General features: G+C 38.0%; 2 protein-coding genes across 2 annotated transcripts in view; one reads left to right on the forward strand and one right to left on the reverse strand.

Annotated features, from left to right (window-relative positions):
• LOC148942494 (peptidyl-alpha-hydroxyglycine alpha-amidating lyase 2-like) overlaps nucleotides 1–27897 on the forward strand; it is a 451427-nt gene that overhangs the window by 59273 nt on the left and 364257 nt on the right. The window lies entirely within an intron of this gene.
• On the reverse strand, nucleotides 8414–8923 carry LOC148942495 (uncharacterized). The gene has a single exon (XM_089102728.1). It carries the CDS (start codon nucleotides 8921–8923, stop codon nucleotides 8414–8416), a length of 510 nt encoding a protein of 169 aa, XP_088958854.1.

The raw sequence follows: 27897 nt of genomic DNA on the forward strand, positions 1-27897 counted from the left end.
AACTCACATTGTAAATTGAGGCTGTCAAGGCTTCAAGAAAGGGGTGACAAAACTAATTATAATGTTGAGGCAATGTTTTGTCAATTTAGCGGTTTAATGGCTAAGGATATTGGCATAAAGCTGACTGTCACTTTTAGATAGGCTTACAGAAAGAATAAATTTTTTTCTATTGGAAGAATTATACTTGTAAAAACAGTGGGGGGGGGGGTTTGAGGAGGGTTTAGGTAGTAAAAAGAACACATTTTATGTTTTCTAGCGAGTATAAAGATAGCATGGTGGAGTTTGTATTGTGGGGGAGGGGGGACTTACCTAAATATACTGGAGGGTGATCCAGGAAAGTAATTTTATTTGAAAAAAAAATGACAATGTACTCACATTGCTAATTGTGGCTGCCAAGGCTTCAAGCTCATCAATAATATTCATTCTTGTTCTTTCAACTGTGTCACAATACTTTCTGATAATTTAATCACATTGCATGTCCGTTATATACGAAATCTCAAGGGTGAATTGGTATGCAAAGGGAAAATCATATGTAAGCGAGCCTCTGATTGGTCTAGAAAGGAGATGTAACCGACTCGCTGATTGGTTAAGAAGGAAACACGTGATCCTGTTTCCTATTCCTGGATCTTAACATTTGCCCCTAGCGTGCACTTGGCCAAAACAACAACAACAATTAAATCGACCTTGGAAAAAGAGGGCATTGACCCACTTCGATTACGCAATCATTCTCCCTGGGGATTCCATGCCCTTATATGGTGTGGGCGTGGGACTGACATCACAGGTGTTCTCCCTAGGGACTCTATGCCCAAATAAGGAGTCCCCTTGGGAGTATAAGATAGCTTTCTGCTAAAGTCCATCAAAATAATCCATATAAAGGGGGATAGAACACAACCCTGCTTAACTCCTGATTCAATACAAAACCAGCTGCTAACCTTATTTCCTACCTTAGCCGCAGCAGTTTTATTCTCGTACATAGCACTAATTACTTTAATGTATTATTCTGGTATACCATACAGGGATAAAACCTTTACTAAAGCTCTTCTATCAACAGAATCGAATGCTAAATCATAATCTAGCGAATTAAGAGCAAAAGGTGATGGACAACTCAATCACCCCTGAGGTAATAAACCAGTGGTAACCCTTTGGTTAACAATTGCTTTATACTTTCTAAAATCGGACGGTTCTTCTCTTAAGGCCCTCTGAACGATACTGCCCCGTCTATGCAGTTCCATATACTAAGTAATTTACTACCTAAAGAGACCAAACTAATGCCTCGATAATTACCACACTCACTTTTATCACCTTTCTCATAAAGTGGCTTAATTAAGGTTTTACTAAAATCGTTAGGTACTTCCCCTTTTTCAAAAATCATATTCATAATCTTCAGTAACTTAATTCTGACCTCAGAGCCACCATATTTAAGTAACTCATTTACCATCCTATCAGCACCTGGAGCCTTATTATTTTTTAATCCTTTTAGTACTGTTGCTAATTCCTCCTCGCAAAACAAATCTTCCTTCACATCCAAGGTATCACAAACTTTTTCATTTTCCTCTGTATCTTTTTTCTGCAACTCTATCTCGGTTAAGCAAATTCTCAAAATGTTCGTCCCATCTCTCTTTAGTTTTTTCCTTATCGCTAATTGCGGCTCCATTCCTATTTTTAACTGGGCCAAGTCCGGATTGACTACTCTCTCTCAATTTGTTAACATGCCAGTACAATATTTTATTATTATGCCGTCTAGTAGCATCTTCCAGATCCTCGGCGATTTTATCCATGGCCTCCACTTCCCATCTTCCAAGTTCTGATTTAAATACTTTCTCCACCCTCTTTACTTTCCTTTTTTTTCATAGGATTCATCCCTAAGGTAATTATTATAAAAGTCCTTTCTCTTTTCTACTAAATATAAAGCTGTTTTCCATTTATTCTGAGCTACAGTCTTAGCTTTCTTCCTTAACACACCTTCAGCAACTTCACAAATTGTTTTTCTAAAATTATTCCAACCATCTTCCACATTCTCAAATTTGAAACAAAAACAGTAATTTTAAATAAAACAGTGGAAAAGAAGAAAAAACAACAACAACAAACTTTAAATAAAAGAAATCTCTAACTGATTTTTATTATGTAAAGTTTGTTGTTGTTTTTTTTTCCACTGTTTTATTTGAATTATACCGGTTTTCTCTCTTAAATTTTGTGAAGTCATTTTATTCGATCAAATTTAATATCTATTTATTGAAAAACATGTCATACAAGAAGAAAAAGACGGAACACAAATAAACAAAAAAGACAAAGGAAAGACACTAAACACAAAGCAAATAGTAAAAAAAAGCATAAACTTAGATAAAATTCAGGGTTGCTACCAAAAACAAAAGGGGTTCAATTCCATTGATCGACATTATGTATATAAACTTGTTTTCTACGGAAATTATGCGGTTCGAATAGCAAATTTTCTAGAAAGGAGGGAAATGCAGGTCCAGGAGGAGACAAAGAAGGTATTTTGTGAAGTAGAAAGAAACTGATTGAAATTTTAATTAACCGAAATTTGTAAGTTCTCCAAAACAATGCTACATACCCTATAAACAAAGCGGTAGAGCAACAGAGCTTAAACAGTTACAAAAGAAAACAGGTTGAAACGCAGCTTATTCGTTATAAATAATGCATGATAGAGACTGACTCGAGACTCAATATGAGCTTATGAACATTTTATTGAGGAGCCGGTGAAGAGACCGGCTGAAGGACCGGCGAAGGAAAATTGTAGAAAAATCAGCTTGCTTCATCCTATTTTAGTCTATCTAGCTAATTAACCGAGCATAAATTGCAAGTCTCATAGTAGCTTATGATGCAAAAATATTATTCAAGTGGGAATTTCACATGAATGTTGGTTTCCTTTCCCCTTCCCCCAAAATTAAACTGAATTTCCCTTGCCCGACCATTTCTTTCTCTGACAGTGCATGAAAGTTCCGAATCCATCCCTTAAGTTATTCCAAAGATATTGCAGAAATACAGTTTTAATAAACTGGATGTATCTTTCAATTCACCTTGGCCCCTTCCCCAAATCAAAATTATATATCCTCTTGACCCTTGATACTCCCTCAAAATTTCAACTCGACCCCTCATGGCATGCCCTAGATAGTGTAAAGAATTTCAAAAATCAGGAGCACATAGGGTCTTTTGCTACAGTACGTGTCTCATTCCCAGAATCCTTTTCCTGGGCAATCTGGTAATTTCGGTCTAGCAGACGATTCGTCAGAGCTAAGTTGAAATACAATAAATTTAGAAGCTAAGAGTTTTTTGGCCTTCTTTAAGACCTCCCTACACTCCCGCCAAAATTTATGATTTTCTTGGCCCAAATAATGATCTCTGAAAGTTTCGAGCTAGTCGGACACCTAGATTTAAATATAGCCCTCTTTCCCATTATAAAACCTATATGTAAACAATTGCCAACTTGTATAGTTTGCAACCCTTGCCCCAGGTGCTATGGGGGGTCATCCTATCTCCAGCAAGCATATTTATTGAACCTTTCAACTATTTTGAACAAAATAGTTTATTTTGCAGTCTATCCTATTATGTAAACTATTTGTCTATCTCAAAATTTTGATCAGATGCCTTTGGAGATTAAACAGGAGGGGCGGTTAGCTAAAAAAGGCATGGGAGGGTCAACTTCAATCCTTCTAAACTCTAAAAAAATGGAAAAAATGAAACGAGGTATCACATTAGATGAGTGGTGCATTTTAAAAGCTATTAAAGTTGTAAAAAGAACAGTTAGGAATTTAAGGCTTGAATTAAAAAAGACAAAAAAAAAACACACTCAAATTCCCATAAGCAAGACCACAAAAAAAATCGTTAGCGACAGCGGTGTGGCAGGTCTCTTATTTCGGAAGTAGCCAAAAATGGTCAAACCTATCAATATTTAGTCAATCACACATTGAAATTTCCAATGTTTAGGGATTAAATCCTCCAAGTAATTTGAAGTATTAACTTCTTAGATCACGCTTCCTTGCCAGTTACAAATAGAACAATGGAATTTAAACAATTATATCCGTTTTCTCTATATTGTCATTTGTTTTATTTGTTTTAAGATTTCAGGTTAGTCGTGCAGTCCAAAACCTGGGTGCATGGAAACTATGTAATTATTTATTTTATTGTTAAACAGATATTGAGTTTTTTTCTATTTTTCCCAATCCTGGTGAGAATTTTTATGAATATGGTCATAAAGGTCATCTGCTAATGTAGGCAACCGTCAGAGGGCTGTGCTGGTCAGTCTGGAATACAAGATATGACAAACAGTCTTTCTCAATGAAGACCTGTTCTCTGATTTTATTTGTTTTTTTTTTCAATTTATTTATTGATTTTCCTTTATTGGGTCTGTGAGCCACTCTAGCTACAACCCTTGAAGTTTTCCAGCGACTATCTAGAATGTTGAAAAGGATTTGTAAGACCGACGTTGGAACAGAATAATTTATACCTTTGGCGATAGCGGTCCTTAAACCATAATCTTGCTTCACTTATAAAATAAAACAGAAATGGCGAAAGTACAATCGGGATGATAAATTTAGCCTCGCTTTTCACTGGATCCACCTTTGGTGAAAAACAATTTTTTACAATAAACATTATGAGTTGATAGATCACATGTCGCAAGAAAATACTGCAGTCCTTAGTATTCCCAACTTGTAATTTTCCAGTTTTATCTGTTTACGTACATTACAAGGTGATTATTGTCGCTGGAGCTGTTTTGCTTATTATTTGCAGATGACATAGTATTGCTTGCGAAATCGGCTCCGGATTTGCAAAAGATGTTAGAGATTTTGGATAGTTATCTGGAGAGTAAAAAATTAGTTTTAAATATTGAAAAATCAGTTATATTAGTTTTTGGAAATGATGAAAGGGAAAAGAATAAGTTTTATTTTAAAGGGAAAGAGATGAAGGAAGTTAATGATTATATTTATTTGGGATGTAAGTTCACAAGTTCAGGGAAATGGAGTGATCAGGTGCAAATAGCGAGTTGGAAGGGTCAGAAGGCTTCATGGGCATTATTGAAGAGTCCCCTTAGGCATCTAGGACCGGCAGATATTAAATTACAGAAGAGAATTTTTGAGACGAAGGTAGGCCCAGCATTGAGTTACGGTGGGGAAGTTTGGGGTTTTGAAAAAGGGGAAAAAATAGAGAGAATTTACTTAGGACATTTCAGGACACTTTTAGGGCTAAGCGGGAAATCTAATAATCTGGTGTTGAAGGGTGATCTAGGATTGTTTTCATTGAGGGTAAAAAGATTGGTTAGAATGATAGGATACTGGGAAAGGTGATTGGTTTACAGAATAATAGGTTAGTAAACTCAGCTAATCTGGAGGTGTTGCAGAATAGAAAGAAAAGTTCATGGGCTTCCCAGGTGAAATCAATTTTAAAAAGTTGTGGGTTATCAGGTGTTTGGAATGAATGGAATGGGATAGGGCTGGAAGTAGGAAATGTAGCAAAACTAGTAAAGGGAGTGCTTGAAGATCAGGAGATTCAGAAATGGCAGTGTGAAGTCACAGCCTCGGTGTCCCTCGGTATTTACCGGCAATGGAAGGAGGTCTGGGGATATGATAATTATTTTAAAGCGGGTTTAAATAGTGAAGAAATTAAGTGGTATATATCAGGGAGGGGTAATTTTCTAGCACTTGGAGAAAGGAGGAAATATTTAGGGAGGGTAAGGGTAAAGGACGGTCCTTACTCATGCCCTATGTGCGGAGAAAATGGGGAAGATCTGCTTCACCTCATGGCCCTTTGTCCCGAATTACAGGATCTAAGGAAAGATTTATTTTTTGTTAATGTGGGGACAAGTGAGTGGTTGGTTTCAGTAATGGGATCAAAAAATTATGGGACAATAAGAATGATAGCAAAGTATATAAAATTGGGTATGTCACATAGAGATAGATTTTTGTAAAAAGGGTGGGGTGAGTGTGGAAAGTATTGTTGTATGTGTGTAAGTTGTTTTCTTGTTTGTTATTTTTGTAGTCATGGCCCTTGATAGATGTAAAATATATCTATCTATTTATGTTAGTTTAATGGTATCGTGTGCTTTATTATGTTTTTGTAAGGTTTTTCAATTTTGCGTTGTTATTGTTATGTAGGCTATCATACTTTGCTATGAGTGTTATAATCATGTTATTATTTTGTGTGATTATCATTTTTTTGCCATGGCCCAAAGTGGCTTTTATTTCAATAAATATCTATCTATCTATCTATCTATCTATTACCAGGTGGGTTACAGGGGCATAATTTGATATTGGGCAGGGGGGTACTGCCCCTCCCAGACCTTGATCCCCTCCTAATTCCAGTTTGCCCCCTCCCAGCTGAAATTTATTTCCTTCCAAAATCTTGTCAAAACAAAGATAAACCTGCATAATTCAAGCATCAACAGAAACAGATCAGTTTTTTTTTGTAGCCTACATATTTACCTTTATATTTTATAGTACTAAATAGTACCTTTATGGTACCAATTGGCTTATTTTTTAGTTTTTACTGTCATTTTTACTTGATTTGGGAAAATTGGCTCTAACTTTGCCTCCCCCACCCAGGATTATGACGAAATAACGCCATTAGTGGGCTATAATAAAAGTCATTCCTCGTAGAACTATAGAGATAAGGAAGTACACTTTATCAAACAGTTCGTGGTAACGAACTGTAAGTAAGAAGCGACCCGGCTCAATGGTAACCGAAACTCTAAAAAACGGAATTTTGATACCAATTTTATGGTATCATGCTGATTTCAAATATATAAAGCATGGTTTCATCAAGTTTAGTATTTACCCATCAAAAGTTACGCGGCTGAGAAAATTTGGCTGATTTTAGAAAAAAGGGGGAAAGACCCCCTAAAAGTTATAGAACCTTAATGAAAATCACACCGTTATATTCAGCGTATAAGGGAACCCTACTGTAGAGGTTTCAAGCACCTATCTACAAAAATGTGGAATTTTGCATTTTTTGCCAGAAGAAAGATCAAGGATGCATGTTTATTTGTTTTTTTTTAACATATAGTATTACTTACTTTACTTACTTGTACTTGTAGAAGGACTCAAGCATCTCCACTCTCCCTGGCGTCCAGTAGCTTCATCATTGTAGTAAGCCAATAGTCTCGGTCGTTTGCGAGTGGCTCAATCGATTCGAGCCCGGACTTTTCCCATGTTTGTCCAAACTTGTTGAAGCCACCGATTGGGTATAAGTCAGCCTTGATGCAGGCGAGCCACGTTTTCTTTTGTCCCCCATGTCGCTTTTTCCATCCCGAAAGAGGTTTACATTTGAGGCCTTTATTGACAGAGGTGTGGTGTGGGCGGCGAAGTGTATGGCCGAACCATCGGAATCTTCTTTGTTTAATTATTGTGGCCAAATCAGAACGCTGATAGCAGATTTTGCGGAGTTCGTCATTGCTGACACGATCACGGAGTTTAGTGCCAATGATTCTCCTTAAACATGAATGGTCGAATACGTTGAGGGCTTGAATGTCGGTTGCTTTTATAGTCCATGTCTCACAGCCGTATAGTAAGACAGACCGAACAAGGGCCTGGTAAATCCTTATTTTGTCTTCAGACGAACATTTTTTTGGTTCCATAGAGAGTGATTTAGCTGGGTGAAGATTCCAGTTGCTGAAGCAATTCTTGACTGTATTTCTGATGTGCATCCTCCTATTGGGTCTACCAGAGAGCCTAGGTACTTAAATTCATGTATCTCGTCTATGGGCGACTGTTCTAGTAACATTGAGGGGTCTTGAGATGATATACTGGACGCCATGACTTTTGTCTTCAGGGAGCTTATTTTTAGACCGACCAGAGAGGATTCTTCAGCCACCTTCGATAACACAGATTGGCTTTTGGACGAGATTCAGCTAACAAGCAAATATCGTTGGCGTAGTCCAGATCGGGGATCAAAGAATTGGGACTTACTTCAACGCCTGAAAAGTCGTCATTGCTCATTGCTCTGGTCATAATCCAGTCGATCACGAAATTAAATAAGACGGGAGACAATATACATCCCTGTCGGACACCCTAATCAATTTGGAACATCGATGAGAGTTCTCCACCGATCTGAATTTGGGCTTGCGTGTGCTGGTAGTATGCTTGGATAAGTCTGACTATCTTGCCTGGTACTCCATCCTCTGTCGTGGCCTTTCAGATTCCACCCCTCAGAACAAAATCAAAAGCTGTAATAAAATCTATGAATAGATACACTGTTGGTTTCTGGTGTTTTGCCCAGTGTTCACGAGTTTGTCTTAAGACAAATAGTTGGTCAATTGCTCCCATGCCTGGGTGGAATCCCGCTTGATTGGGCATTGTCTTTGCGTTGCGCTGGATACGAAAACGATTATGTAGCACTATGGCAAACATTTTTGCAGCAATGCATATGAGAGAAATCCCGCGATAATTGCTGCATTTTGTCTTTAGCCCTTTTTGAGGACTGGAAAGATGATAGATTCTTCCCAATCCTGTGGAACCATCTCTTCTTCCCGTATACGACAAGTTAGTTTATGAATCCTGCTGACAAGTGTTGTCCCTCCATACTTGTAAAGTTCAGCTGGAATGGCATCAGGACCAGAGCCTTTATTGCTTTTAAGGCAATTGATTGCTTGTTGGACTTCCTTTAACGTGGGGGGAGCCACATTCACGTCATTGTAAATACTGCTGGGATAGTTTCGTTCCTGCAGGCCATCAGGGCTACGAATTGGATTATGGTGGCGCTGATTATTATCTATTGCTGTGGAGAGTTGGTGCTGGTTAAGTATTTTTTCAAAGTGCTCCTTCAACCGATTTATTATTTCGGTATTATTCGAGAGTAACTTGCCGTTTTCACCTTCAACAGATGTACTAGTAGGCTTATGTGATTTACTCCTGATTGATTTTAGGAGCTGATAAATCTTCCTGGTGTCAGATCTGGAGGCAGCGGCTTCCATGTCTTCAGTGATTTTCTTCCAGTACTGGTTCTTATCATTCTTAGCCGACTGGTGGCATTCTCTTCTCAAGCGTTCGAACAACTACGATTTTTCTGTTCCGATATCTGTTGCTTTTGCTCAGCCAACTGAATTGTGCGTGTTGACATCCACATTTGGATAATCTTTTGTGGTATCCTATCGTAGCTTCCACAGCCTCATGGATTGTATTACGTATGGTCAACCACTCTTCATCCAAACTTTGAGTTTGCTCGTCGTTCGCTTGTACTTGGAGAGCTTCAAAGCGGTTAGACAACTCTAAGCAGAATGCCTGTCGTATATTAGGATCATCGAAGTGATCGGTGTCAAATCTTTGTGGAAGTTTCCACTTGGGGCTTGCTGCAAGTCATAACTTTAGATCTAACTTGACTAGAAGATGATCCGACCCATGTTTCGAGCCAGTATTTGCTCCAATGTATGATCTACTATTCGTACTCATTGATTTCCAACGGCCGGACATGAAGATGTAATCAATCTGGCTATTTGTTCTACCATCTCTTTAATGCCATGTAGCTCTGTGGCTGGGCTTGTGTTTGAATAAGGTATTGTAATGACCAAATCATTCGTCTTGGCAAAGCGAAGAAGTCTTGATCCCCTGCCACATCTAGCTCCAAGACCGAAGAGGCATATGGCAGACTCAGCATTGGATACTTTTCCCCTTATTCTGGCGTTAAAGTCGCCCCCAATAAAGATGAGGTCTCGTTTCGGGACTTTCTTAAGGTAGAACTTGGTAAAAAAGATCTGCTTCGCTCTCCGGTGCGTCTCTGGTTGGAGCATAAACTACAATAACTGATATGTTGAATAGATGGCCCTTGAATCACGCTCTGGCTACTCAATGTGAGATAGGTTCCCACTCTAAAAGTGACTTCGCAGAAAGGGGGCTTAAAATGATGCCCACTCCCCGATATGCATATCAATCAAGGGACACGGAGTTGAAAAAGGAGAAAGAAGCGTCGTCCTCAGGAGTTCTAATCTCTGAGCCTTCCACAATGCCGTTGATTCGAGTTTTTGAAACGCACATTATGTCTACGTTGTAACGCAGCAATTCCCCAGCGATAAACGACTGGTTCGTTAGGCATTTCATTGAGCAGACGTTCCAGCACCCTACATCGAGGGTTGTCTATGTTTCCAAAGTAGTACCTCAGCTTGCCAATTTTTTGGAGAAGGCACTGATGAAACCTCCAACACATCGCTTGCCGGGGATGCTGTGGTATGGGCTTGCCAATTTTTCGGAGAAGCCGCCAATAAAACTTTCAACACATCGCTTGCCAGGGATGCCGTCGTATGGGTTGGACTCTTTATATTGACTTGCATTTGGACGTTTCGTGGAAATATATTTAACCATGCAGGTCTCCACTCCCTGATGGCACCCTCTGTGGTTTGGCCTAGCAAGAATTGGGATAGGTAATTCCGGCCGTTTCCACCTGACTACCACGATGAGGAAACCGCAGTAGGATTTCTCCTATGTTTAACTAGGGACGGAAGACTAGACTAACCTGATGGGAGGACCACGCCTCCCATACCATCAGGACCATCCAGACTTTTTAAACCCAACCTAGTTCACAATTTTTCCGGTAGGCGGGGGGATGGGTCGAGGGTTATATGGGAGGATCTTTCCATGAAGGAAGTTTTCATGGTGGAAGGGACATTGCTATGAAGGGGGCGCCGGATTTCCCGTCATAATTATAGAAAAAGATCAGAAATTAAATAAAAAAAAGCAACTTTTTCAACTGACAGTAAGGAGCAACATCAAAACTTAAAACGAACAGAACATATTACGTATATGATTGGGTTCACCCTCTAGTCAATACCTCGCTCTTTAAGCCATAGAATTTTTAGTACTTTCATTAGAGCTATTTATTCTAATTAACGGCCTTTGTGATTAAGGGGTCATTTTTAAAGAATTGGAACAAAATTCGAACTTTAGCTTAAAGAGCAAGGTATTGACAAGGGGGCGAATCTCCTAATATACGTATTAAAAATCTATGAATATCGAAGTTCGTTACGTAAGTTAATTCGTAAGTTACGAATATTTATTACTAATGAAAACGTTCGTAAATAAAATTAAACAAGTTTCGAGAAAGCCATTTAACCAAATAAAAGAAAAATTAATATGCAAATTCTGTTTTAATTATTCATGCACGGTGAGCCAAAATCAAAACCTGCATTAATTCAAAAACGTTCAAAAATTAAATAAAAAAAAACTATTTTTTTAACTGAAAGTAAGGAACGACGTTAAAACTTAAAACGAACAGAAATTATTCCGTATATGAAAGGGACCGTCCCCTCCTCAGCGCCTCGTTCTTTATGCTAAAGTTTGACTTTCTCACAACTCTATCTTTTTTAAACAAGAAAAAACTTTAGAGTAAAGAGCGAGGCGTTGAGGAGGGGACAGCCCCTTTCATATATCGAATAATTTCTGTTCGTTTTAAGTTTTAACGTCTTTCCTTGCTTTCAGTTAAAAAAAAACTTGTTTTTTTTATTTAATTTTTCTTTACAAAGAGTAACAACAGCAGTTGGGCTACCAGTAGAAGCGGAACTATAAATAGAATAATTAGTAGTAACAATGGGACTAGAGATTAATTGGTCTAAGCTGTTACAAAAAACCAACAGAGAGAAAAATATCAATGAAAAAAAAAAAAAAACGAGACTGCGGCCAGTAGAAAGAAAAGACAAAAATGTAAAACAAAGCGGATATTTCGCCTGTATAAAATAAGGCTTCTTCAGCACAAGAGAAACACAAGAAAAAAAAACTAAAACTAAAAACAAATAAAACACCCACCAAAAAAAATATACAATTGGCACAAACTAATCCACGTAGGGAAAAACAGCTATTAGAGTTACTTCAGTGAGGACATCAAAGGAACTGAGATAAAAATATAAAAAAAGATAAATTACGTTAATTATTCTGTTACGAAATAATCCTCTTGTTGGCTATTACTGAAGCAATCGTTTTGGTCTAATAGGTAAAATATTCCCTTGGTGATTATTTAAGATCTTAGTTCTCTTATTGACTGTTAACAATAAATGAAAGGCTTACCGAATGGGAGAGACAAAGCTAGGAAATAAAACCGGTACATCGTGCGTCCTGCAAAGAAATAACATATTAAAAGCAACAAGCAAAACTAATTTATACATGTCCTGATGACTTGGATAACAAAACAAAAATTTTGGAAACAAAGAGTGGGGATTTACTGTGAAAATTGGTCATGGAACATACTAAAAACATGAGTTTATCTTCAATATTCACAACTTTAAAGATTGAAATAGCAGAGAACATGGAAGTTGCATGAAAAATATACGAAAGCATTAACAATAGGATTAAATATGACGCTTATTTAGATAATAATAATTGAATGAGCAGAGGAATGCTAGTGCCAATACTTGCAGAAGTCGAGCCATTCATGGTAAGGAATTAATTAAAAAAGTTTTTCCCACAGATGTAAAGAAAAAAATTGAATTTTGAAACAAACAAAAATTATTCCTTCGCACCCTATGCAAGATATAACTACAAAAGTAGAGTAAATTGACCGACTGATGACATTTCCCGATGTTTGTAGGATTATCCAGAACTAGTGTTTTACTGAAAACACAGGATCCACGCGAAACTATCAGGGCTGCTTTAATTTTATAACCTTAGACCTTAGACCCACCTGTGCCTCCATAGGCACCCAGAGCATCAAGAAGGAGCTGCCAATCTTACCGCAGGTAAACTGCTGCCCGTATGTCCTCCCACTGAGGTTGGATTGATGCGTGCAGGTTGCGGGGATCTGTCTGGTACGTTCGACGCAGGGTATTTCTGGGTCTGCCACTGTGGCGTGGACCCAATAGAGGCCAATGGGAGCGCTACATTTGGTAGTCGGGGATTTTCCATACGTAGTACGTGGCCAAGGTATCCTTATGGGCAGACTCTTATGACATATGTCACAAGAGAATGACCAGTCTTCTCGCGGAGGGATTGGTTTGTTTTTCTCTGCTGTCAACTGATGTTGAGAATTCTTCTAATACATGTGTTTTCGAAAGCAAGTATTTTTCTCTCTTGTTCCTGGTTCAGGTGCCAGGTTTCGGCTGCGTAAAGCAGCACTGGCATTACGTTGCTGTTGAAGAGTCGTAGCTTTATCCGTATAGAGAAGCTTTAAAACCTTCAAATTTTCCGTAATCTATTGGAGGCCCCATTGGCTTTGCCGATTCTTTTGAGCACTTCTTTTGTGGTCGATCCGGCGCTTTCTATTATGCTTCCCAAGTATTAGAAATGGACGACATGCTCTATGTGTTGGTCTCCGCAAGTGATGCTCAGGGGTGAATCTGTGGTTGCCATGCATATTGTTTTCTCATTATTTATTTTCAGGGCGACCTAGCCACCTCTCTCCCTCACTTTGTCAAGCAGTTCCTGGAGTCTTTGCTTGCATGATTCCAGGACGGCGATGTCGTCAGCGAAGTCTAGATCGCTGAAGCGTATTTCTGGATTCAGTTGGATTCCGTCTGTGCTTGTACTTCACAGTATGTAATCAATAAAGAACAATATTGCCACAATGTATTATTTTTTTTTGGTTTTAGACCAGGGCAATTTGTATCGAAGGAGCTGTCGAAGAAACTTCAAGAAGAGCTCATTCGATTGGAAATTGGAGTGGCTTTTGTCCTTTTTAATAGTCGAAAGTGATTGGGAGGCAACTAACACCCCTTCCACACCCACCATTTCCCCGAACACATTCAATCAAAATTTTGAGGTAACCTTTTTGTTCAGCGTAGTTGATTTCGACACAAAAATTATGTTTTTGAGGAGGACACTCCCCCACAGCCCTCAGGGCAAGGGTTGAAATTTATGCCCTAAGGGCATATAAGATTTTTATAGAAAGCGTTGTAGTAGAAACTCCAAAAAACGCTCATTCGATTGAAAATTTAAAGGACTAGTGCCGTTTTAATAGTTAAAACTGATTGGAGGGCAACTAACCCCCCTCTCACGCCCACCTTTTCCCCAAACACATCCAATAAAAATTTTGAGATAGCTGTTTTGTTCACGAAGCCGAAAATTCTGGAAACTAGGTCTCTTAGGATGACACTCCCCCCACCCCCACAGCTTTCAGGGCAAGGGTTGTAAGTTAGGTCCTGGGGGCATATAAGGTTATTATAGAAAGTGTTGTCGTAGAAACTTCAAAAAGGGCTCATTTGATTGGAAATTGAAATGGCTAGTGCCCTTTTTAATAGTCGAAAATGATTGGAGGGCAACTAACATCCCTTCCACGCCCACCAATACCCCAAACACATCCAGTCAAAATTTTGAGATAGCCATTTTGTTCAACGCAGTTGAAAGGTCTGGAAATTACATCTTTGAGCTAGATACTCCCCCCATTGTCTTCAGGGCAAGGGTTATAAGTTAGGCCCTGGGTGCATAAAAGGTTTTTTTTGAAAACTTTGTCGTAAAAACTTGAAAAAGAGCTCATTCGATTGGAAATTCAAAGTGCTAGTGCCCTTTTTATTAGTCGAAAGTGATTTAAGGGCAACTAATCCCCCTTTCACTCCCAACATTTCCCCAAACACATACTATCAAAATTATGAGATAGCCATTTTGTTCAAAGTAGTTGAAATTTCTGGAAATTAGGTCTTTGAGAATGACAACCACCCCAAACCCCTCAGGGCAAGGGTTGTAGGTTATGCCCTGGATGCATTGAAGGTTTTAATAGAAAGTGTTTTCGTAGAAACTTCAAAAAGGGTTCATTCGATTGGAAATTCAAAGTGCTAGTGCCCTTTTTAATAGTCGAAAGTGATTGGAGGGGAACTAACCCCCCTCTCGCACCCACCATTTTCCCAAACACATCCAATCCAACTTTGAGATAGATATTTTGTGCAACATGAAAGGTCCGGAAATTATGACTTTGAGCATGAAACTCCCCCTACAGCCCTCAGGGAAAGGTTTGTAAGTTATACCCTAGGGGCATATAAGGTTGTTATGGAAAGTGTTGTCATAGAAACTTCAAGAAAAGCTCATTTGATTAGAAATTGAAAGGTCTAGTGCCCTTTTTAATAATCGAAAATGATTGGAGAGCAAATAACCCCCATCTCACGCCCACCGTTTCCCAAAATATATGCAATCAAAATTTTGAGATATTCATTTTCTCCAACGTAGTTAAAAATTCTGGAAATTAGGTCTTTTAGTATAATAAATCCCTCAGAGCCCTTAGGGCAAGGGTTGTAAGTCATACCGCGAGGACATTTAAGGTTGTTATAGAAAGTGCTGTCGTAGAAACTTCAAGAAGAGCTCATTTGATTGGAAATTGAAAGGGCTAGCGCCCTTTTTAATAGTCAAAAGTGATTGGAGAACAACTAATCCCCCTTTCACATCCATCATTTCCCCAAACACATCCAATTAAAATTTTGAGAAAGGTATTTTCTTCGACGTAGTTGAAAGATCTGGAATTTATGATTTTGAGGATGACAAACCGTCCAAACCCCTCAGGGCAAGGGTTGTAAGTTATGCCCTGAGGGCATATAAGGTTTTTATAAGAAGCTTGTTCGTAAAGACTTTCCAAAAGGGCTTTTTCCATTGGAAATGGAAACGATTACTACCCTTTTCGAATTTCGAACGCGATTGGAGGGCAACTAACCCCCCTCTCACGCCCACCATTTCCCCAAATACATCCAATCGAAATTTTGAGATAGTCATTTTGTTCAACCTAGATGAAAGTTCTGGAAATTAGGTTTTTGAGGATGACAACCGCCCCCCCCCCCACAGCCTTCAAGGCAATGGTTGTAAGGTATACCCTGGGGGCATATGATGTTTTTTTTTTTTTATAGAAAATGTGTCGTAGAAACTTCAAAAAGGGCTCACTTGATTGGAAATTGAAATGGCTAGTGCCCCTTTTAATAGTCGAAAATGATTGGAGGGCAACTAACACCCCTTCCACGCCCACCATTTCCCCAAACACATCCAATCAAAATCTTGAGATAGCCATTTTGTTCAACGCAGTTGAAAAGTCCGGAAATTACATCTTTGAGCTGGATACTCCCCCCACTGTCTTCAGGGCAAGGGTTATAAGTTAGGCCCTGGGTGCATAAAAGGTTTTTATTGAAAAGTTTGTTGTAGAAACTTGAAAAAGAGCTCATTCGATTCGAAATTCAAAGTGCTAGTTCCCTTTTTATTAGTCGAAAGTGATTTAAGGGCAACTAATCCCCCTTTCACGCCCACCATTTCCCAAAACACATACAATTAAAATTTTGAGATAGCCATTTTATTTAACGTAGTTGAAAGTTTTGGAAATTAGGTCTTTGAGGATGACAACCACCCCAAACCTCCCAGGGCAAGGGTTGTAAGTTATGCCCTGGATGCATATAAGGTTTTTGGAGAAGGTGTTTTCGTGGAAACTTCAAAAAGGGCTCATTCGATTGGAAATTCAAAGTGCTAGTGCTCTTTTTAATAGTCAAAATTGATTGGAGGAGAACTAACCCCCCTCTCACACCCACCATTTTCCCAAACACATCCAATCAAAATTTTGAGATAGACATTTTGTTCAACATAGTTGAAAGGTCCGGAAATTATGTATTTGAGGATGTCACTCCCCCTACAGCCCACAGGGAAAGGTTTGTAAGTTATACCCTGGGGGCATATAAGGTTGTTATAGAAAGTGTTGTCATAGAAACTTCAAGAAAAGCTCATTTGATTAGAAATTGAAAGGGCTAGTGCGATTTTTAGTAATCGAAAATTATTGGAGAGCAAATAACCCCCATCTCACGCCCACCGTTTCCCAAAACATATGCAATCAAAATTTTGAGATATTCATTTTCTCCAACGTAGTAAAAAGTTCTGGAAATTAGGTCTTTTAGTATAATAAATCCCTCATAGCCCTCAGGGCAAGGGTTGTAAGTTATACCGCGGGGGCATTTAAGGTTTTTATAGAAAGTGTCGTCGTAAAAACTTCAAGAAGAGCTCATTTGATTGGAAATTGAAAGGACTAGTGCCCTTTTTAATAGTCGAATGTGATTGTAGAGCAACGAACCCCCCTCTCACTCCATCATTTCCCCAAACACATCCAATTAAAATTTCGAGATAGACATTTTTTTCAACGTAGTTGAAAGTTCTGGAAATTATTATTTTGAGGATGACAAACCGTCCAAACCCCTCAGGGCAAGGGTTGTAAATTATGCCCTGAGGGCATATAAGGTTTTGATAAAAATCTTTTTCGTAGACACTTTCCAAAAGGGCTTTTTTCATTGGAAATTGAAAGGGCTAGTGCCCTTTTTAACAGTCGAAAGTTATTGGAGGGCAACTAACCCCCCTCTCGCGCCCACCGTTTTCGCAAACACATCAAATCATAATTTTGAGATAGCCAATTTGTGCGACGTAGTTAAAAGTTCTGGAAATTAGGTTTTTAAGGATGACACCCCCCCCCCCCCACAGGCTTCAAGGCAATGGTTGTAAGGTATGCCCTTGGGGCATATAAGGTTTTTTTTAATAGAAAATGTGTTGTAGAAACTTAAAAAAAGGCTCATTCAATTGAAAATGGAAAGGGCTAGTGCCCTTTTTAATAGGCTAGTCAAAACTGATAGGAAGGCAACTAACTCCCCTCCCACGCCCACCATTTCCGCAAACACATCCAATAAAAAGTTTGAGATAGCTATTTTTTTCCAAGTAGTTGAAAAGTCCGGAAATTATGTCTTTGAGGATGACACTCCCCCCACAGTTCTCAGCGCAAGGGTTGTAAGTTATTCCCTAGGGGCATATAAGGTTTTATAGAAAGCGCTGTCGTAGAAACTTCAGAAAGGGCTCATTCGATGGGAAATTGAAAGTGCTAGTGCCCTATTTAATTTTGAAAGTGATTGGAGGGCAACTAACGCCCCTCTCACGCCCATCATTTCCCCAAACACATCCAATTAAAACTTTGAGATAGACATTTTGTTCAGCGTAGATAAAAGTTCTGGAAATTAGGTCTTTGCCAGTGTTTTCCCAGAAAATTAAAAAACGACTCAATCAATTGGGAATTGAGAGGGCTAGTGCCCTTATTAATAGCCAAAAGGGATCGGAGGGCGAATGCCCCCACCCCATACCCATCATTTTCCCAAACACTTCCGATCAACATTTTGATATAGCAATTTTGCTGAACGTAGTTGAAGGGTCCAGAAATTATGTGTTTGAGTATGACAACCCCTGAGCCCTCAGGGCTAAGGTTTTAAGTTATGCCCTGAGGGTATATAATGTCATATAGAAAGCGTTGTCGTAAAAACTTCAAAAAGGGCTCTTTCATTTAGAAATACTGAGGGCTATTGCCTTTTTTAATAGTCGAAAACAATCAGAGGGAGAATCACCCCCCCCCACGCCCATTATATCCCCAAACATTTCCGACCAGCATTTCATACGGCCATTTTCTTCGACGTAATTAAAAGGTCTGGAAGTTATATCTTTGAGGATAACAACCCTCCCCCTAAAGCCCTCAGGACAAGGGTCGTAAGTTATGCCCTTGGGGCAAATAATATTTTTATAGAACGTTTTCTCGTAGAAGCGTCAAAGAGGGCTCGTTTGATTGGAAATTGAGAGGACTAGTGCCTTTTTTATTAGTCGAAAGTGATCAGAGGGCAAATGTCTCCCTCCATGTATATCATTTCCCCAAACACTTCCAATCATAATTGTGATATAGCCATTTTGTTAAGCCTATCAGAAAGGTCTGGAAATTATATCTTGAGGATAACAAATCCCCCAGCCCTCAGGGCAAGTGTTGCAAGTTATGCCCTGGGGACAGATAGGGTTTTTATAGAAAGTGTGGTCTTATAAACTTCAAAAGTGGCTCGCTGGATTGGTAATCAGACACTCCAGAGCTCTTTTCAAGAGTCAAAGTGATCAGAGGGCAGCTATCCTCTCCCCCCTACACACACGTCATATTGTCCCGAAGTGTGTCTAATAGAAATTTTGAGATAGCCATTCTATTCAAATAGTCTAAATATCATATAACAAGGCCTTCTGGGTTGAAACAAACCCCAGGGATTAGGGGCAAGGGTTGTAAGTTATGCCCAGGGGGTTTTATAGGTTTTTATAGAAGGGATGGTTGTTTAACTTCAGAAGAGACTCAGTCTTTCTCCCTGAAAAAAACTATGTCAATATAAAACGAACAGAAATTATTCAAATAAACTTTTTTGCACAAAATAAGTTTTTCAAAAAAAAAGTACAGAACTCCATCAAACCTAAAATGAACAAAATAGAATCAAATAATCTACCAAGCATACAACTACCACAAATCAGTATCAATGAATAAATGAAACCCAAAACAAACAGAAATTGAAATAAGTCAAACTTAAAACGAGCAGAAATTAATCTTAGTAGGGTTCTAAGCCCTGTACTTTCTAAAAGCCAGAATATAATTTGTACTTTAATGAAAAAATTCTTTTAAATGTTTTCCCTTTTATAACTTTAAGAAATAAAAACTAATTAAAATTTTAAGGAATAAACATCAGCATATATATACTAAACTGAATATGCACATTTTTTCAGTAAATTCATTTGAATTTTTTCAGTAAAGTACAAATTCTATTCTGTCTTTTAAAAAGCCTAGGGTTTAGAACCATAACCAGATTAATTTCTGCTCGTTTTGAATTTGACTTATTTTAATTTCTGTTTGTTTTGGGTTTCATTTATTTATTGATACTGCTTTGTGGTAATTGTATGGTTGGTAGATTATTTGATTCTATTTTTGTTCATTTCTGGTTTAATGGAGTTCAAGACGCAACCTTTAACTCCTGACAGAATGCGGAAGAAACGAGTTTGGCCATCTGGTGTCTTTACACAGCGCTCGGTTTCTTCATAGAGCGCAACGATCAGTGAAACTATCTTTTCAGGGGTTCCGTAATGCAGTAGGATCTTCCACAGGCTTTGGCGGTCTACTGAGTCAAATGCCTTCTCAAAATCGATGAATATCATATAGATTTTGGAACGACACTCTCTCCTTTCTTCCGTCAGTAGCCGTAGAGTAAATATCAGGTCCGGACATGAACAGTTCGGTCTGAATCCATGTTGCTCGTCGTAAAGGTGTCTGTCGAGCTGCGAGCTGATTCTCTGCAGTGAAATGTGCGTCAGCAACTTGCTATGAATGGAAAGCATGTAGATTCCTCACAAGTTGCCTGGGAGGGACGCATCGCCTTTCTTAAAGATGCTCACAAGAGTGCCGCGTTTCCAATCCGAAGGTATTTTGGCGGTCGTCCAGATTACTGCAAACAGCGCTGTCCAGAACTTGAGGCAGGTGAGAACAGTCACTATGGTTATTTCCGCAGATATCCTATCTTCGCCAGGCGACTTCCCATTTTTAGATTCTTTGGTGCTGTTATAATTTCGGTGGTTGACGGCGGATCCGTGCTAATATCTAAGAAAAGCAGTGTTGTTGCTGGGATCTCTGGGGGATCGTCTGGTGGAGCTCTATTCGCCAGACTGTCAAAGTGGCTGGCCCAAACTTCGTTTTGTCAGACGGCTCTGTTATCAGGATGCCCGAGGGGTCTTTTACTGGTCCATGTTGAGTAGAGGATTTCTTTCCAATAATCTCATTAGTGATTTTATAGACTGCTCTTGAGTTGCCTCTCTTCGCTGCCCCTTCTGCCTGCGCTGCTTTCCCTCCAGCAGGTTTCTCTGGTCTTTTCTAGCACTCTTCTTTACCGCTTTATTCGCGGCTCTGCATTCATCATTTCTGAGGATCTGTCGGTCGGAGGTTTGTCTTTCGATAAGTGATGCTTTTACTTTTTTTCTTGTCTCTATGAGTTCCCATGTTTGGTCAGATAGCCATTGGTCCTTTGGGCTCTTGCGGTACCCAATAGTGGCTTTCGTGGCATCGTGAAGGCACAACTTTATACTTTCCCAGTATTGATTGATATCAGCATCATCTAGTACAGACAGGGCTTCAAATCTATTTCACATCACTAGCTTAAAGGCTTGCTTGAATTCTCTTACCCTCAGTTTCTCCGAATCAAAGACTGGGTTTAAGGAGTCTTTTTTGCGTTTCTATTTCTTTTCAATTTGAGGCGGATTTTAGCTACCATTAGATTATGATCTGAGCCAACGTCAGCTCCTCTATATCCCCTTATATCAAGTAGGCTTGATCTCCACTTCTTGCTCCAAAGACAATTGTCAATCTGATTTCGGGTGTGGCCATCGGGAGATGTCCAAGAACATTTAGTACATCCCGGTGAGCAAATAGGGTACCTCCGATTACAAAGTCGTTGAGGAGCGTGAAGTCGAGAAGTAGTTCGCCATTTTCGTTCCACTGACCCAGGCCATGCTCGCCGAGAACCTCTGGGGAAAAGGATAGGTCGTTCCCTACTTTCACGTTAAATTATCCTAAAAAACATGCTATATCATGCCGTGGTATGTCGTTTGCTACGGAGTTGAGAGCTCTGTAAAATTCGTCTTTTGATTCGTCGGTGGCGTCATTGGTGGGTGCCTAGCATAGTGCTACTGACAGTTTTGCATGTGTGCCAATGAAGCGGGCTTTCAGGATTCTAGGTGACACCGGTGTCCACTGTAGTAGAGCTTGGGAAGTCTGTTTTGTCATCATTAGGGCTACTCCGTATTCACGCTTTTGCTGCGATTGGCTGTGCACAATGGTCACATCTCCATCCAGTTTATTTGATCCAGATAATAGCCATCGAAATTCCAACAGAGCTAGAAGGTCGAGATGGTAATTTTTCAATGCTCTCAGCACTTGTTCAGTCTTGGAATTTTGCGACATTGTGCGGACATCCAAGAAACCAAATTTGAGGTGTTGTTTCGCATTCATAAATCTTGTCCTTGGGCATGTAGAGGTCGTCATCAAAAGGGGGTTCGAAAATCTTAGGCTCAAACTTGATGCTTCAGTAGCAGTTAGAATTTCCCCCGAGGGCAGGCCCTTGAGGTCCCGGGTGTGGGTCGCAAGCCCATTGCCCAACCCTCCCTCTTTATCCTGGATTGAGACAGGCTGCATATGCAGGAGTAGAGTAAATTGACCGACTGATGACATTCCCCGATGTTACTAGGATTATCCAGAACTAATGCTTTACTGAAAACGCAAAATCCACGCAAAAATATCAGGGATACTTTGATTTTATACGATACAAAATATCCTAAAGCGCTTTATGTTTCATATGCATAAGAAAACTATGTTGTTTTGTGTTTTCAGTAAAGTTCTAGTTTTTCATAATCCTACAAACATCCACAAACAATACCAATCGGTTCATTTGAACTAGTTTTAAATACATGTTACATAGACTACAAAGGAAAATTGTGGTTGTTTTAAGTTTCAACTTCACTCTTTACTTCCTTAAAAAGCTGCTTTTTCTGTAAAATCCTCCAAAAAATTTCTCCAACAACGATTCGAATCTTTAGAGAGAAATAAGTAAAAAAAAAGAACAAAGAATAATAATGCAGAAAAAAAATATACATTATAACGAGCATAATTTAAAACTTGAGCATTAAGCTTGGATATCACTATTAGTAGCATTTAGAGAGAAATGAGAGTGAACAACAAGAAACTCGTTTCTATGCCGAAGGTTAGAATTATTAAACCCATCTCATTGTTGCATTATGCACGAGGCGCACGTAGCAGAAAAAATTACAGGCAATGTTCCGCCGCCCGAACGTTGACTAACAATATTAGCTATCAGTTTTCTACTAGCCCGTGGAAACGAAAGCGTTAGCTAACAATTCACAGAAAAGTATCAAGTAGGCGGAAATTTAAAAAAAAAATACAAGCTTAAAATATAAATTCTGCACAGCCAACTAAGCTAGCCTATCCCTGAAAATATTTGCAACAAACCAACAAATCAATTTGCTAACTGATACAATGCTAGGGGTCATGGATTCTGTATCAGTGCTTATACCACAGAAACTGGTCATCTTGCTTAGCTGCATTATCAGTTTTTAAATATTGCACTCCAAATTCTAAAAAACATTCTCCAATATCGATATATTAGAGAGGGGGATAAGTAAAAAAACAAATAATAATGCAGAACAAAAAATCAGTAAATTTTTGTTGATAGCCTGTGATTATACTGGAATCGACTAACAAAATTTTCAAAATAGAAGTTCATGCAATAAAGTAAGATGTTTTTATAGCATTTAGTTAGGGAAGAAATCTTGCATCAGGATTATCGGCATCAGGGAAGAAATCAGCCATTGTTGCAATAATTGTAGTAATAAACTCTTACGCTTCATTTTTGGCAAACAAAAAGCACATAAAAACGATCAACGAGTCTCTTAAGTGTAAACTTCTCTACCCCTCCCACCAATGAAATATGACGAAGTAGCACGCCGGGTAACATGATAGTTAGTTCGTAAGCAGGGCTTCTGGTGAGGAGCCCTGCTTCACCAAGGCACTTTTGAATAAAAGTGCCCGTAAGCTCATGGCTCTTGGTGAACTGCGCAAGCCACCATTACCTTGAAACGGCACTTAAAGGCAAGTGAACCTTTGCGTAATTCTCATCGGTAAGTAAACAAAATAAAAAAAAACATGCTACCACGTAACCTTTGGGTCCATCCTTCAACCAGAGTATAATTTTTTCTTCAATAATTGGTGTAAATTCTGTGTAAATTATTAATTTTTTTTTGCTAGGGTCTAATAAAATACACCTACACAACTAAAAAAAAATATTCAAACTGTCACTTTAATAGAGAAGCAAACGTGAAGTCGATCTTTCTAGATTCACTCTTTGCATAAAACCAGCAAACATGACCACACATCCCGCAGCCAGTTCGTTATTAAGACAACTTACCATGAAGGTAGCAAGACAATAAAACAAACCATCACTAGAAAACTCTTAATGAAAGAAGGAAGGGGACGTCAAGAAGGAAGGGGAAATAGATGGGTAGTTCCATAGACCCTCTGTCTCTCTCTTTTTTTTTCTCTCTCTCTCTCTCTCTCTCTTTCCCTAGGGACAAAGCTAAGTGAAAAAGCCATATATGTATTACTTTGGATAGATATTAGATCCTATACGAATCTGTTTGCAAAAGGCAAGAGTAGTAATACGTTTTTCTTGCTTCTAATTCGAGTGGTGACATCATGACTTTTGTCCGGCACTGGCAACGTCTTTCTAAAGCGAAGGACTGTAAACAGCATTTTAATGCATTATTTCCTTTTCAGTTACTGAAAGCTGGAAAACCTTTCTGTCGAATGAGCTCTCCACAATTTTCTACGGCTAGTGGTTTTGCCAAAGGAATAAAGAAAGAGAACCAAACGGAACAAGACTTTGTCCGCTGTTACCCTTTCTTCTGTTCTGAATAGAAATCAATTGACTATGGTTTTGCATGACAGTTGTTACATATCTCAAAGAGGCCCTGAGGGCTGCACAATATGTTGTAAACTAAATCTCCTCTTTGGTGACCATAAATTCTCAGCTCCACTCCTCCCCACTGTACAGCTCCTAATTTTCCACCACAGAGCTCATCACCGATACAAATCCTTACCAGACAGCTTTTTACCCATAACTCCTCTGCACGAATCCTAATTGCAAAGCTCCTGATCGCAAAACTCCCCACCCAACAGCTCTTTATCCAGGAGCGCCAATTCACAAAAACATAAGGGGAAAGAGGGAATTAATTTTTCAAAATCCAGGGGACGGTCGATATGTTTTAAGGCTAGAGGGACAAAAAATTAGGGAGTAATTAAACTCTTCCCCCCCCCCCATTAGTACCCATCTTTTTAGCCCATTCTTTCCAACCCGCGCCCCTTCCCCCCTCAAAATTAAAAGAAATTTCTAGTTTGCATCCAAATCCAATTTCCATGTTTTGGGGGTTTGTGAGGCCAGACTCCCCTTATTTTGCTACCTGTTCTGTTGTCACAGTACATGGACAAAAGCTTTGACATTCAATATTATTACACTTACAGTGCAATATTTTCATAAGTGTAACACGAAACCAACTGTCCGTGTTTCTGGTCTCTAATGTTCGACTAAAAATAACAGTCTACTAAATTTCAATTGGCCTTAGGGGAAAAAAAATAGCCAGAAAACAAATAGTAAAGAAGGACAAACAACAACCTCGCTATTAATAAAATGCAATAAAAGGCCTACGCCAACAAAATCACAAAATACTGTTAGTACAGGAGAGCAATCTGAATACCCCACCTCTTCTTACATACCTTTTTCAAATGAATATTTTTTTTCGAATTTAACGAAATGGTTCACAAATCCACAAAACAAAAGCACATTAAAAGAAACGGATCTCGATTTAAATTATGAAACAAATACATTGCCAAGATTCAATTAAAAAAAACTGCATACTCTCTTAATTGTGAGAATAAAAGCTATTAAGCAGTAATTTCATAACTGAAACTATTATACATGAGGTGAATATATATATATATATATATATATATATATAAAAATATATATATATATATATATATATATATATATATATATATATATATATATATATATATATATATATATATATATATATATATATATATATATATATATATATATATATATATATATATATATATATATATATATATATATATATATATATATATATATATATATATATATATATATATATATATATATATATATATATATATATATATATATATATATATATATATATATATATATATATATATATATATATATATATATATATATATATATATATATAAGAATGACTGAATGAATTTGTTGATTAGCAGTCGAATTAACAAAAATAATGACGAAGCAAAGAAAACAACAAAAAGAAAAAATTAAAAAAAAAATCACTAAACAAACACAAATCTGGGTTCCAGCGGTAGCTAGCAACCTAGTAAGAGACGATCACGTCCAGTTTTAAGAAATATAAAAACCCATAACTCCTAAAAAAGTGTCAGATCAAAACAAAAAGTACACCATTAGAACCACCTTGTCCGAAACCCCGGTATAGGAAACTTTCTGTCCCTTGTCTTGGACAGCAATGGAAATATATTGGCTTGAAAATCAAGAAAAGTGGCATCTACTACAACATTCTGCCTAAATGGCATATTTTTTTTCCCTTCCTTTTGCACAGATAGCTTGGCACCGGAACATCGTAGAGAGTTTTTCAATAGCTCATTTTAAAGGAAATTAATTGGGTTAAAAATCTTTTGTAACTAAAATAAGTTATTTCTAAAAGACAATGAATTTTTCCACTAAAAACTGCATTTTTGATGTCTTCATACTGCAGTCTTTTCAAAGACTTTTGATTTCTGTACATAAATCATAATCGTATACCAGCGGTAGCATTTGAACCCACGCCTCCAAAGAGACTGGTGGCTAATACCAGCGCCTTGGACCACCCGGCCACGCTGCCTCTCATAATTATATATTTGAATCCGGGTTGTAGCAGTAGCTAGCAACCTAGTAAGAGACGATCAGTCCAATGCTAAGAAATATAATAACCCAGAACTCCTAAAAATAGAGTCAGATCATTACATTAAAAGACGATGATTGGAATAACAAACAATTGCATACAGTGGAATTAGTTAGCTACTTGATTGTCTGAGGTTCGTCTCTTACTATTTCAAAGAAGAAAAAGCCGTAGGCTTTTTACTGTTTGTAATCAGTTTATTATCCGGGTCGCAGTGGTAGCTAGCTACTTACATAAAGGAACGATATAGTTCATCATAATTTACATAAAGGATCGACATAGTTCATCATAAATGTGTCAGTCAAGAGGATCTCCGTAGTAGTTATTAATAGAAGTTTTGTTTAACTTTAAAAAAATTAAATAAAGGATCGATACTGTTTACATAAAGGTTCTATATAGATCCTCATAAACGGTGTTAGTCAAGAGGATCACATGTAGTAGTCATTAATAGAAGTTTTGTTATACTTTAAATTGACAAATTCATTTTTTTTATTTTAGTTTTTAATTCGGAATCGCTAAATTTATTATGTAAACTGCAAAAACATTAATGTTGTCTAACCAATAATCTGGGTTGCAGTGGTAGCTAGCAACCTAGCAAGAGACGATCACGTCCAATGTTAAGAAACATAAAAACCCATACCTCTTAAAAAATACATTAAGGACCGAAGTCTATTTCATAGTAACTGATGCAACAGGGAAAAGAAAAAGTGGTCCGTGGTATATATGACGTCATACGACGTTACATTTGATTTTAAGTAAATCCGTACAGCTAAAGCAAAAAGCATGAAAAATCTCTCAGGCAATGTTTCAAACAGTTTGTGGTAACGAACTGTATCAAACAGTTCGTGGTAACGAAATGTGAATAGAATCATAATGAAAATCATACCATCAATTTCAGCGTATCAGAAAATCTTGTTGTAGAGGTTTCAAGCTCCTATCTGCAAAAATATGGAATTTGTTTTTTTTTTTGCCAAAAGAAAGATCATGGATACGTGTTTATTTGTGTTTTGTTTTTTTCTTTTCCCCAGGGGTGATCGTATCGACCCAGGGGTCCTAGAATGTCGCAAGAGAGCTAATTCAAACGAAAATTAAAATTTATAGGGCCTTTTTGAATAAAAAAACAGGAAAAATTAAAAATAGAATCACTTTTTCTAACAAAAACTGCATTTTTGATGTCTTTTCATTTTGCAGTTTTTTCAAAGATATTTGATTTTTGGAAGCAAGTCTGACTTCTAACACCAATTGTCTACTATTAACCTAATATGACGTTAATAGATATTAAATTAATATCTACTAATATGACGCAATGAGTGACACGACGTAACATCTAACACCCATTGTGTACTAATAACCATATATGACGTATTGAGTGATGTGACGTAAAAATTGAAAAAAATAATTTTTATTTTAGTTTTCAGTTCAGAATCGCTATAGTTATAAACTGCAAAAATATTAATGTATCTGAGCAATAATTTTAATCTTTTAAGTTAAACTAGAAATATACCTGAAATTTTTAAACCTAATTTTTAAAAATCTTTGTACTTGGCGACAACGTTGGTAAAGAAGAATCGTACTTACCAGAGGAGTCAGAGATGCTATACGACAGTTTCTTAACGCC

Source organism: Artemia sp. Qi Xiang Cuo, chromosome 16 (assembly GCF_049724085.1).
Source record: "Artemia sp. Qi Xiang Cuo chromosome 16, ASM4972408v1, whole genome shotgun sequence".
Lineage (NCBI taxonomy): Eukaryota > Metazoa > Arthropoda > Branchiopoda > Anostraca > Artemiidae > Artemia > Artemia sp. Qi Xiang Cuo.

What these genes read in the sequence shown, in the direction of transcription:
- LOC148942495 (XM_089102728.1), bottom strand. Translation starts at nt 8,923, where the DNA reads ATGGAAGCCGCTGCCTCCAGATCTGACACCAGGAAGATTTATCAGCTC.